The 14,123-nt window shown below is 45.0% G+C and overlaps 1 protein-coding gene across 3 annotated transcripts in view; it reads left to right on the forward strand.

Moving 5' to 3' along the window:
* The window catches only part of LOC128894757 (uncharacterized), a 356,479-nt gene that overhangs the window by 74,026 nt on the left and 268,330 nt on the right, over positions 1 to 14,123 (forward strand). For all 3 annotated transcript variants that reach the window (XM_054156731.1, XM_054156732.1, XM_054156730.1), the window contains exon 3: positions 6,249 to 6,446. In XM_054156731.1, the coding sequence (XP_054012706.1) occupies positions 6,249 to 6,446 (198 nt within the window). The remainder of the gene's footprint in view (positions 1 to 6,248; positions 6,447 to 14,123) is intronic.

Here is a 14,123-nt window from a genome sequence, read left to right on the forward strand (position 1 = left end):
TACTGTACTTTTTGAGGGAGTGCTTCCGGTCTAGGTGGTAGTATCCCCCCGAAATCTCATCATAGGAGCAATCCTTATCATCTGTGACCCAGTAGAGCGCTGGCTACAGAGTCTCACAATCAAACACGCCTCTGTGTCCAATTTCTGCCAACTAGACGTCTCTCTGCCCCCACCTTAATCTCGCACAACCCCTCAGTGGCTAAAAGTTGCATAAATGATTCCAACTAGTCCAACGCAATCTTCTCGAAAAGTTTGTGGCTCTTCGATCAGAGATTCTCCGTCAGTTGTCTGTCCACAGATGAATTTCCCACCGCCGAGAGTCGTGTCGGCAACAAAAGGGCGTGACAGTTCGGCCGGCATTTTCGCGAACTATAGCGAGTCGAATCGGCAACGAAAGCCTAAGTGACGGGCGCAAATTTGCCATAAGCCCGTGAATAGAGGCCACGTAAGAAAGGTGTCAGACACGCCACGGAGAATGATAACCCGTCAGTTATATAAATGTATTAAATTATATTCTAGTGCGCAGGCACGCATCGCAGGCGGACGTCTGGCTGATTGGTTAGGGAAATCATGTAACAAATGTTTTCACGATCGGTATTATTCCTCGGCCTAGCGAAAAAGAAATTCTCCCCTTGTCTGCCTCGCAGGCCGTTTGTCTCTACCTTTGTCGCTCTCTCCGGCTCCCTTTCCTCCCTGTCGCGTCTCATTGTTTCTATTATGATCGCCATAGATTCCCATGGAGCGGAGTTTTCGAGCCACGATCGCGTTGCGCGAGAGACAAATCTCCCGGGATTATATTAGACGGTTGCGACATGGCTGTACTAATCGAACGTTCGTGAGTGAGATATCGCGGGGAAGAGCGCTTTACATCGATGAAACGTGTCCGGGGACTTGGACGGATCGGTGGCAGCCACTGGGAATCGACGACAACGTTGCGGAATGCAGAGAGGCGGACGTCAGCAGCTGTCTGTACATGCTATCAGATTATACAGGGAGTTCTGTTCTTTTATTCCTTGGTTACGCTAGATTACCATGCGATATCAATATCTTCGGCATTTCAATGAATAATTGACTTGTTTAATTTTCTTTGGTGTTTTGATTAGAATGGTAGGTACTCTGTTCGGTCGACAGGAGTTTTGGGATTGATAGTGGAATGTTTAGCGAAGTTACTTTAGTAGATGTGATCTTAGATGCAGATTTCAGTTGGAGAATTTTCATGTGTGGATTCCATAGATTATGTTTGGGCAAGTGGAGCCCGTGTGGGCCTGCACAAGAGCTTCCACCATTGGGCAGTCGATGTCACAGCAAGATGGCTGGCGATGATCCCACGCGTACGACGTCGTATCTTCTCTAAAAATCCTCTGTCGGCGGCATTTGCCCTTCAATTATTGTTATTATTGTATTTTCCTTGGTTCCTTGGTACCATTGCATTGGTCCAATGGTTCAGTATTAAATTTCAGTATTAAATCATTTCACTACATCTCAAACCACCCAAGAGCAGTATCCGCCCCTGGCACAGTACATCCTGCCATGCCTGAACATTTACTTGACCCTTCAAGGTCTACCTCGCCCCAAAAACAGAGCTGTCCAAGCGTTCCACGAGTATTGTGAACCCACCAGACTGAAATTCGCCAGAACGAGATGCAAATTGTTGGGCGTGAAGGGCACCGCGGCGCGTACCTAACGGAATGCGATTAAACAAAGCTGCCGGTTAAACAAAGAGGCTAATCAAGCCCCACCCTATGGCACTGTTGCTCAATTTCAATTCCGCGGGCGGAACGCATTGCTGTCAGCGCGCAACGCATGCGAAAGGCAGGGTCGAAACGCGCTGACGTCCCAATTCTCCTCGCGTTCTTTCTGTACAACGAATCTGGCTTTGTGGCGCCGACAGTTTCGGCTTATTTTTCACCATCCCCAATCCCGACGCAGCGACGAGTTTAATGAATGCATTCGCTTGCAGGGATTTGAATGACTCTCGTCGAAGGGTGTCTCACTCCTATCTAAACCAGGATGGAGCGAAATGGCCTTGGTGGTTGTGATAAAGTGGCTTGAGTACATTTTCGTGCTGGAGATTTTTTTCTGTGTCTTGGTGGACATGGGATTGTTTCGTATGACTTGATTCTAGGTTCAAATCGAGGTAAAAAAGTCAAGGGTGGAGACGCAAGATCTTATTTAGGATTATTGTTTTCAGAAGATCTAAATGGTGGATAAAATTGTACTTGTGGTATGTGAATGTACATTACTTGTGGAGTGTAAAAATATTTTTAGTTTGACTGCAGGTTGATTTTTCTACTGAAATTGTATCTTCGTCCAGGGTGGGTCTCTGGGTGCTCTAGCTATCCATCTTCAGGGGTTGTATATTACTTAACAATTTAATTACTGATGTATTTAGAAACAGGCTTCAGAGAAGAAGTCTTTAGAAGAGGATTTCCTACATTAGTGTATATTACTATAGGCTGATATTAATTTCTTTACATTGTTACTAGGTGTATCAAAAGTTTTGTCTATTTTTTCTAATTAAGCTTTTGTAAGTAGACTACCAACGACACTGGAATTAAAGTCCCTATGAAATGGATTCCTTTATGTACATATTGGAATTAAAAGCCTATAAATAGGATCCCCATAAATAAAGTGTTAAATTGAAGTTTGATAAAAGGACCAATGTGTCGCATCCTCCAAGTCCTAAAAAATTCATCAGCAGAGATGAATTTACCTACTGGAATAAAAAAACCTATAAATAGGATCCCCTTCAATAAAGTGTTAAAGTGTAATAGAGAGTCCAACCTCGGTTCCTCCAACTCCAGGAAAATTCATCAGCAGATCTGCCTGGCTCCAGCCTACCCATAGATGTTCGGTAGGAAAACCAGTCCATTCGCATTCGCTCGTGCGCGGAACTTTCGAGAGACTTCCTGATGTCGGGGAAAAATCTTTTTCAGGTTGCTAACCGCGACCAGCTGCCAGCGCGAATTGAAACATCGTTGCGTTTAGGAACACGTTAGCAGATCACACTCCCCCAGCCTGTTTCGCAGCTCCCGGGAAAAGACGTCTGGTCTGTCTGTCCTGTATCCCGTTTCCGTGGAATAAATCACTCCACATTTAAGCACGCCAAACCATAAATACAACGACGATAAATCACGGTCCGCCTGCTCATGCGAGCGAACGCATTAATAAACAACGTGTGCCCATAAGGTGGTCGATTAAAACCGCCGGCATGTGAGCCGCGGTTAATTTATACGCGGACCCGGTTCCGCGTCCGTCTCCATCCCTATCCCTGGAGGGATGCTCAGGTTTCCCCTAACGAGCCTTTTATGCGCCACCGACTCACCCTTTCCCTTTATAAATTTACACTGGCCAAATATTGATAGCGACGAGAGCTGGATGAACCCCGTTATTCCGATCGACCCCTTTGGATCCTCTCCATTTGGACGGTGGAAATGATTGATGCTCCACGAGCAACCGATGCAAGACAATGGTTCTGATTCATGGGACTTGTTTTCGCGCGAGGGCCACTCGATGTAAACGGGATACTGTGCAAATTAAAGACGTGGTGGTGTATTGAACCGGGGAATCTCATTTATTTCGCGACGACTGTTTTTGAAGAGTTTAGGTGAATTTTAGGGTGGATTCGTAAGGGTACTATGTGACTATGCTAGACTGTAGGGATTCTTGATACTGTAAGGGAAAATCTTCGGATATAGGTGATCGAGAAAGAACCTTATTCTAGGGGTCCTTTTCAAGATGGTGTCAGAGTTGGTAACTCTCTTCTAGGACTACGTTTAATAGGGCTACTCTAAAATTTCGAATATATTAGGATATATACGGGTACTATGTTTATACATCTTCATAAACATTTTAATTCAGAAATGTCCTTCAAATTGTCACTTGATGGGTATAGGGTTGTGACAACTTTAAAAACAGACATGAGATATGTGATAGGTTTCAAGAATAAAAAATTAACTGCGAGTCGCTAGCCTTTTCCAAGACTTTCCTTAAGACTTTTCGAATTGGTCGCCCCCATAGTCACTAAAATTGAATCAAAATTGAAAGATGCCCATAGATAGACTCCAAAAGAAATCTCGGCTTGTTTTTCACGTCCACGGTGAAATTTGGGCGGCGTTTCCTGCAATAAGAGGCTCTCGTGTCGGAACACGACGACCCACGGGCGATGAGGACGGAAACACGTGGGCGATCGAGCACATGTATAATGGTTACATCGCTTGCGTTCCCTCCGCGTGGTGCCCTCGCTAAACCCCGATGTTTATGCAGTGCTGTGTAACGATGCGACTCGATATAATGCACCCACATTGCCGCCGGGACGACGCACGCCACTTGTCCGCTTTGGTATTCGAATCCAGGCGGGTAAACGATCCGCGTAGATAGGCACGCTGATGCTGCGATGGCGTTCCGCGAACAACGAGCTGATTTTGCACGAAAGTATCTAGTTTACGGTCTCGAGTGGCCGCCCGATGTTTGCATTCCTTTGTCGTCGGATGCTCGACGACGCAAAAATGCTGGCCAATCGCTTCGCGGCTGAAGGACACCCCTGAGATCCTCTTCTGGAGAAGATTTTGACGAGCTGTGTTGCGTTCCATCGTAATTCTTTGCCATTTTTGTTGGGTGGATTTAAATAGGTTTTTTGTCAGTTGAAACGATTCGCGAATTACTAAGAGATACTTCAGAGATACTTTTTTTTTCATTTGCAATGATTAAAAGGTTTGGAGTAATATCTTTATAGAAAATTGCAAGGAAAGCAAGGGGAGGTATCCTATACGGTAATGTAGAGTACTTTGCTGGTAAGAATTGTTAGTGCAGATTACTTTGTTGGCAAGTGTCGATAATGTAGACGCCTCGGTCCATAAAGCAGGTCACTCTGCTGGCAATGTAGAGCATAAACTTTGGTTCTGCATTAGTAGCACAGAGCGCGCTACAATAGTCTTGCACTGAAAATGTAGATATTTCGACAAGTTACCCACTAGGTTTCTCTATTGATCACATTATAGCTGAACGCCTAGTTTCTTTGTACACTCTATACGTAATATTTTCTTACAAAAAGCAAGTAGAGCTCATTGAATAAATAAGAACCTGTCGCTTCCACGATTCACCTACTGAAAACTTATCCTGACCAGATTTGAATAAGAAATAATGTAACGTAGCTCCAGTCTCCGCATATTTAGGATGGGGCAGACATGAACGAATGATATAAAAACAGCGATGCCCCCGGAATTAATGTCCTCCACCTCCCTCGAAAAACGTGTTCCAGGAGTTCATTGAAAGTCCTCGCCGGCTGCTGCCATAAAATTCAATTTATTCCCCCTTGTTTGTTCTCACCGTTGGGGGAGATCGGCGTCGATAACAGATTCTCCCGACGTAGGCCATGATTCCATAACAATATGGAAGAAGTTGGAACCGTTACTTCGCTTGTCTCCTCGCGAGCGAGCGCTTCCCGTTTCCGGAAACCTGGCCGGTCGCGTTAGACGCTTCTGGGAATGCGGAAACCCCGCGTGTATTACGTAATTCAGGTATGCCGCTATGTATCGCGCTAAATCTGGACAATGCAAATATTCCGCCCGTTGCTCGGCATTAACATTCGATCTTTCGCCGAAAAGTATCGCGACTCGAGCCGCGAAGCGCTCGCCACCGATACGATGCGGACTTGGTGCATTTATGGCTATGTACTGAGGTATACAACGTATGAAGATTATATTTTTTATAAATTAATATAGTAGACCGAGTTAATGAATGAATAGGTCGAGTTTCAGAATACCTTGGCGAACTTTATTCATTGACGATGTGATATAATCGAGAATTTATAAATATTCTAATTGGAGAAACTATAAGTACACAATATGAGTAATAATGCTACTAACAACATTTTTAACGCTTCATATACAATTAAAACTATATGTAACATTATTACGTTAGACATACATGTATTTAAAAATGTTTTAATTCTGACACAATCCAAGACTAAGATTCGACTGCGAAATTCCAAGTGGAGCAAACACATCAAATTTAAAAACCTTGGTGTTTCGATGTAACCCAAAACTAAGATTCATCTGTGAAAGCTTCAATTGGCATAAAAACGTGACAACGTATGCATTTGCTCGACTCTCTCGAAATGAGATCTCCGAAATTACCAAACCCTCATTTATCTATACAATCGTCGAAAGATAAGCACACCTGACTCGGTATCACCTTGTGGCAATATTTCTGTGGCAAACACTGATGAAAGGACTGTTCTGTTGCAGGGCCGTGATGGCGTCGCCTTGCTGGTCGAGAGCATGCTCGGCCCGATTTACGGCGAAGGCGTTATCAATCAGCTGATAAGACAGGCGCGGGACATCCTGGTCTGCGCTTATTACGGCGAGTTGGAGTACTTCCTCAAGTCTTATCTCTCACCGGCTGCGTCCCTGCTCGCGGAAGTGAAGTCCGTCGCCTCCGAATCGGTGAGTCCTCCTCAGCGTGTTGTGTCCTCTCGATGTTTCAAACCTGGTCGTTCGAGATTCGACCAGTAACAGGCGAAATTCTTATCTAACGACTTTTGATGTGATGTCCGTTTGATAAAAATTGCAATGTAAATAACACGGTGCCGTGGGAGTGTGGGAAATAATTCAAGAAGTGAGTTATCATCAAACGAAAAAGCTTGTATAAACGCAAGGGTTTCGGTTGACCATGTTTGCAAGATGAGCATGTGGCCTTTTTGACCTTCTTTAGGATTGTGTTTTTCATCCATTGTATTATATACCTTATAGGGATGAATTCGATAAGCAAATTGTATGTAATTTATTTATTGAATTTGTTAACAAGGTAGAGGTTCTATTCTATTCTATTTCGCGTATACTATCTTCACAAGAAGATGGTCCCTAAGAGGTGACACAGTCAAACATTATTTATAATAGGTTTAAATTATTTCAATAAAAAATTTCCTACATCTTCCGAATTGGATCAAATTGGTCCTAATATTTATTTCATAAATCAAATCAAATGCATGTGCTAATCTTATATGCAAGGTCAAAATCACATCTCAACACCTCGTACAAGCGTTCTACGTTTGGAACAAACGAATCAAAACTTTCATCTACCCAAACGTCGCGAATAAATCGCCAGAGTGGAGTATCATTCGTCGTCCACCATTCGAATGAAATAAAAACGCTGCGCATCTCTGGACTCGTGTCCAGGAAACTGGTCCCAGCAGTAGAAAAGGTGAAAGAGAGTCGAGAATGTCGTTCGACGGACGGATTGTTCCGCGAAACGATTAAAGTAATCAGTCGCGTGCTCGGCTCCAAGTATGGCCTGGACATCTTGGATCCAGTTCGCGGGGAGGTTGCGAAATCCAAGTTATCGCCAGTGGTGACGATGACACGGCCTTCTATTTATATAACGCCTGACCGATTTCCTCGCCGATGAAATCGGATTCAGGGAAACTTTTCTCGCGACCTGGAGCTTTTCTTGGTTCGTTGCTCTCTGGCGAACGCGTTTTGAGACCAGGTGTTCTTCTTGGCGCATGATGTCGTGTCTCGTCCCATCCTTGAACTCTGGTAAATCGAACTTGGGTAGACAGAAGATGGAAGATTTCCATTTAAACAAAATTGAATGGTATAGAGCTTTTTTGTTTGGTTCTGAAGTATGCGAAGTCTTTAATGATCGATTGGCTCCAAGCATCTGTAATTGATAATATTACTCATAGTAAAATCAGAAGATAATGATTTTAACAATTTGCATTTTTTCGATAGTAACATCAGTTTGGTCAGAGATAATCAATTTCTCATTTCAATATTAAACGAACAAGGGTTCCTTTCAGAAGGTTTTATACAGAATAAAATTCTTATTTCAATTGTATACGTAGAGTCTCTAGAAAGTTCCCAGCCACAAAAACTCACCACAATTCTAAAATTTACTGGGTTCTCGTACTTTCCCTTCTTGACCACGCCTAAAAAATTACATTTTTATCCCATACGTTGAACGGACGTCACCCCCAAAGACCTTCTCGAGGATTAACGCGCAAGTCATGCCAGACAACGATTCAGCATTCACACTGGAGAATTCAATTAAAGCGCCAAGAATGCACAAGAGCACGCAGACATAGTCGTCAAGAAGGAAAGCAACCCTTCTTCTGGCATGATTGTCGCTAATAACCTCTATAGTCGCGGGTAACCGGTCTGTCTCCGATCTCCCAGGCGACGAGGGTTGGCAACGCGACGAACAAGCACGTGCCTTCTCGAGGGTTAATTTATTTAAGTCGAGGGGTTCACCGCCAGTCACACTAGGTGTCTCAAGAGGGCGCTCGCATAAGCACCGAACGGAACCAACGACATCCCGAATCTGGCTCTTTGATTCGCGTTAATTAAAACCCTCCCAGGAAAGGGTCAGATCAAGGGTGGAGCACAGGGTGAAGTAACCTAATCTTTGGAAGCAAATGCCGTTTGGAAAGCGATCGGGACGGGAAGATTAGGAGGATGGGGTTTGACGAATAACCCTTTGACTTCCGATTATGGGGAGAGACTTCCGGGCCTGGATCTTCAGGAAGAGTTGAAGATGTGGCTTTGGGAGATACAAGTTAAGTTTGGGGTTGAATAATAGTCTATTATGGGTAGGTATTGTATATTTTGTAGAGAAATATTTTTGGGAAATGTGGAAGGGAGCACTTCAGGGTCCTCGGAAGTGGAGGAGTGGGTCTTCGACGTCATGTTCAAGAGAATAGTGTCACTCACTTCCGTGAGTTCTATATTATTCTCTAAACCCTGTTCTGGCACCCCATCTGTCACTTCCAAAATCCTCCAAAACCAGTGCCTTGGCACCCCATCTTCAGGAGATTTCCATATCCTTATAGTTTAGATATTCTTGAAGCTTAGATCACTATAAAACCAAGAAACTCCACAAAATTGCAACCCAAAAACTTTGATCCTAGTCTCCAAGACACCTAGAAACATTCTACCAAAGAAAAGCTCTGAATTCTCAGTAATTTCCTCGGAATTAATTCCCAACGGAGTTAGAGTCGATTACCTGGCTAACATTCCCCGAACAATAGAATTTACAGGGTCACGCCGTAGCGTGGTTGGCCGATAAATTGCGAGAAAACCAATAAAGAAAACGATGCGCATGGCCGCACGACAATTTGGCAGATATGGGGCAGCGATGTCCACCGGTGGAAAGCGGAGCGGCGACGGCTCAGGCTGTTCCCGGGCTCCTCGGCTCGTTAGCGCAGAATTTCTGAAAGTAGGCAGCTCAGAGCCGGCGCATTCTACCTAATATAGGCGAAAGAGCAGGGCTTTGTCAGTCGACGAACGCCAAGCGCTACGAGATGAGATCCGGTACTGTCGATCTGGAAATTTGTCCGCTGTCGCGTGCTCGTTGGCGACGATTCGGGATTTCCTTCTTCGGGTATGCCACTTTGTTCGCGTCACTCGCGTGCGCTGTTAATAGAATCCGCTAGGGAGAGGTCAGCGACGACGGAAGAGACGAAACGAAGTTTGTAGGATTGGAACGTGAGTTATTACCGCACCTGAACTTCTAAATACGGGATTGAGCTTAGGGATCTCTTGGGAAGGTATTCGATTTTTTTTTTTTTTTGGAGGGGTCAAGAATACGTATGCTTGCGATTCTTTTGCAGGGAAGTATAGCTGGGAGAGAGGTTTATTGTTGGTTGGTTTAAGGAGCAAGTAAGTCTCAAACAACGTTTATGTTTAACTTCGGTTTTGTTATCATCCAGTATGTCAACTTCTTATTATATCGAAAAGGTGTTTTATTTGAAGGAGAACGTGATTAATAATTCTTTAAAAACATTATAGTCTGTTATTACTTTTTTTATTTCTATACACAGGGATTTTATATACAGATTCATTTGAACTCACTTTATGGGCATTCTATCACACAAATGCAAGTGCATTAGACTCCTGGTATTATATTTGAAAAAAAATGTGAACAATAATCTCTTGCAAACATTATATTTTTCCATTATTTGCAATCAACACGATGTTTTGGATAGCTACAATTCATTAACCGATTTTGAACGAGGAAACAATCATCGAACCTCCTATCATCGATCTATAAAGGCAGAAAATACCTCAAAAAACCACCACAGTTCACCCTTCCCCCCTTCCCGACCTTCCACAAAACATATCTGCGTAATCTACCGTACCTTTCCCTGGCTTCGCATCCAGGTGAAAATACCAGAACAGATCCGAGCGTGGATAACGTCGCGAAATCGCTGAAGGATATTTGTCACGACGTTCTCCCCCCCGTTCAATTTCGCGATAGAGTCCTGAACTCGTTCCAGTAACTCCGCCGCCTCCCCTTATACGGCAGCGTGGTCATTACTTGTCGAGAAATTATTACTATTACAGCACGAGCACGGGCGCGTAACCTTGTTATCGGTTATGTTGATACCGTGATTATGGATGCGTCGTAAAGCAAACGCCGATGTAAACATTGGACCCCTCGCTGTATATATGTACGTAGGACCGGAAAGTCACGAATTGGAACGAGCCAACGGTGGCTTTAATTGGATTCAACCTGGACGCAACGAGCTCTATCGAATTACTTGTCCAGAAGGTAATTTACTCCCGGCGTACATTCGACAACCTTTCGCACGGGGCGGTCGTATTTAACGAGAGATAATTCCCATTTCGATGCGCGCGTGTCGTTCGAGGAGATATCGATCAGGATGGCGATGGCAAATTGCGCCGATCTATTGCCAGGTGGTTCGTTAGTTACGTTAGGCTGAGGAATTCATCTGTTAGGATCTTCAAGACAATCAGGTGGACGTTTCTATTTTGACAAGTTGTATTGCAATATTAGACAGTCATATTTTTTCTGCAAATTTTAAGTACGCAGTCTTTTATTCTGAACTGTGATGTTATAGTCATCGAGTCGCATTTAAAATTATGTTCGATAAGGAAGACCAATCCAGTCGATAGAACAGCCAGATTGCTATTGCTGTTGGCAATGCAGAGAACTCTATCGGTAAAATTGCAAATCAATGAATGCCGAGCCTTATCGACAGAATACACTGTATTACCAACAGGTTGCTCTACATTATCCTATATTTTGACCTAGACTGAAATCAACTAATCATGGCTTGGCTTAACTCTCCTCAGGTTCTTGTTTAAATGTTAACAAACTATTTAGTGAAATTCCCTTTCAAGAAGACAGAATGCACCGTATTATCAACAGGTTACCCTACATCATCTCATATCTCAATCTAACCGGAGCTCGACTGATCCTGGCTTGATTTAACCCTTCTCAATGTCTTGTTTAAATATCAAGAGACCATTTAGTGAAGTTCCCTTTCAATTATAACTCCCATACTTCTTATTTTCCTTAACACCATAATGATCTAGGCTCCTCGTACTCTCATTCACCATTTCCAAAATGAAATACCGCTTCACCCAGCCTTGTTCGCGATCTCACGAAGGACGTAGGTCAGATTTAGCCTCATCTCTGGAAGCAAAGCTAGCAACAAGCCACGATCGTACGGAAGCATCGCTGAGCTCTGATGGAGCGGCTGCCAGGTGGCCAGGACCACGACAGGCCGGTCCCCTGGTAGTCTCGGGGTGTGTATAGGTAGACGTACGGAAAACGGGACTGCGTGGCGAAGTTGGTATGCCGCCAAAGAATAGTAGTAGGTGTACCCAGATAGCGCTGGACGTCGTAGAGCCACGACCATCGAAGACACCGGTAACGGTGCCTCGTCCGAACTGATTGACAATGATTGAAGGCTGCGGGTTTCGACTCGCGGAGCCCAGGATCCGCAGCCTTCGTGTAAACCACTGATATATATTTCTGCCTCCGCTATCCGACGATCTTCTTCTTTAATCCGCTGGATCCGCGCCCGGGAGCAGAAACGGGAAACGCCGGCCCACACGTTCAGCTATCGCCTGGTCTCGCGATCATCTCGATTCTAGCGCTCGCGTCGTGCTCCTATAATTTGCGACTGATTAAATTAAACCGATCCCATCGATATGCCGATATCCTGGGAGACGCGGCGGTTGGTCCACAGCTGGGATGGCCGACTTTTCGCCCGGCAATGCGAGTCGTATGCGTGGGCGACACTTGGTCAGGTATATTGGGAATCTGTGGATCGGGAGGAAATCGTCTAGGTCAGTGATACTTTGTCACTGTTATGTAGCTACAGAGTGCTGGGAGAATTGAGTGACGGATCTGGGAAGGGAATTACTCTCGGTTCGTTATAGTCGGGTGGGTAAGTTTATTTAGGAGAGCAATGGGACGTTTGGGATTTAAAAGAAACGCGATTGGGAATCTGTCGATCGGGACACGATCGTCTAGGTCACTGTTGTGCTGGCAACTACAGGGTGCTGGGAGATTTGGGTGATGGATTTGGGGAGGGAATCACTCTCGGGTCGTTATAGTCGGGCAGGTAAGTTTATTTAGGAGAGCATTTGAACGTTTGGGATTTAATAGAAACGTGATTACATCTGTCTAGATTAGATTCCAAAGGGTTAAGAACCACTGGTGTAAACGTTCACTAGGAAAACGGGAGATCCGGCTCTGAATCCAGGTTGAAAACTAGTTACAGTTTTCAGAAGTGGGTGCTCTTATGATTGGACGCGTGGTCGACGATGATGTTCAGTGGGATAAAGTGTAGGCAGCTATCATTTGAAGCAACAGAGAGCTGGTTTCCATTGAGCGCTTGAGACATACGCGCCGAGTGTATTATTTGCGATAAAATTATGGCGCAAACGGTGCCATTTGGAAGTGGAAATCGTAGAAAAATAAAAAGAGTGTCAAAATACGTACAGAGTCAAAATAAAAATGGAATGAACGTGTGGTACAGGCTTGATAAAGGAAAAAGGCAGTGTTAATTAAGTGCTTTTCTCGGCACATTCTCCAGCAGTTTCCAGAGCCTCGCGAGGCCGAGGACGCGCTGGGAGCTCCAGCTGGTCGTCGCTGCATGATATATCGGTATCGAGAAGACAGTATCCGCGCGCAGCTACCGGCTACCAGCTACTTAACCCGCGACCAATCGGTTACGTACTCGGTTGGTTGCATTACCTACCTACCTACTTGTTGAATAGCCTGCCAGCTACCAAACGAGGATCGACCTCCATGCGAGGGACAATGAGACGAGACATCCCAGCTTTCGAAGCGGCTACCGTGAGGATCACTTTGAGTCCCTGATTAAACAGAACAACGGACACTTGACGGAGGACATATAGCGAGGTGCTCGAGGCGCGCTTAAGTGGCACGAGTAATTGTTGGAAGGTCAGGTACACTTAGTTGGAACTAATATAATAATGTGTCTTGGTTGGAACGATATCGTGGAAAATACAGGGTGATAAAATGAGAAGAGTTCAGAGGGATTCAAAAAGTGGAGGATTGGATTGAAGGACTTTTTTCAAGATTAGATATTCTCCTTCGAGCCTCCGAGCAAGAAAGCCAGTCGACTTTTGTCTCCTCGGCATCGAGTATTTTTCACCGTTTCTTTCCTAAGCACGGGCCGCTATCTGGCTCAGCATCGCTTACGCGTATCACAGCGGCTCATTGTTCGCGGAAGATTCAATCTCGGCCGGCGAGGAGCCTTTCTCTCTTCCTGTATCCGCGCGGAGGTGGTAGAGGAGAGAGAACGAGAGAGGAGTAGGCCAAGATAAATGAAGCAAGTGTTATTTTCCGAACGGGCCGCTTTACATAATGACTAAAGAAAGTAAGGAAACAGTGTGCGTGTCCCGCGTCGCGGAAAATTTTTGTTTTATTTACGTAAGTCGAGACAACGAAGCGGATCGCGCGCGGCGTACGTCGTGCCCTCTGGGCGCTGGATCCCGCGCAAAAACTGCGACCAATTTCTAATAGCACGTTGAGAGGGACTGGTAACGCGCGGCCTGGAGACAGTCCCGCCAACGTGAAACGCTTAACTACGCACGCGTTCCCGTCGATGATAGATCGCGATAAGATATGAGCAACGCGGCTTGTCATCGTAACCGCCGAGGCTGGCGACCGGAGGTAGCGCGGAAGACGTTCTTCTGGCACTCCATTTGTTTCCGTCTGGTTGGCCGCGTCGTCTTCGCATTTATGATTCACTCCGACTGAACAAACGACTGATTTATTGGAAAATTGCGTCGTACGTTAGGTTTTCAAAACACTTCCGTGTGAGAAAGCTGGGTGAATAG

This window comes from Hylaeus anthracinus, unplaced genomic scaffold (genome assembly GCF_026225885.1).
Source record: "Hylaeus anthracinus isolate JK02 unplaced genomic scaffold, UHH_iyHylAnth1.0_haploid 4, whole genome shotgun sequence".
NCBI classification, from domain to species: Eukaryota; Metazoa; Arthropoda; class Insecta; order Hymenoptera; family Colletidae; genus Hylaeus; species Hylaeus anthracinus.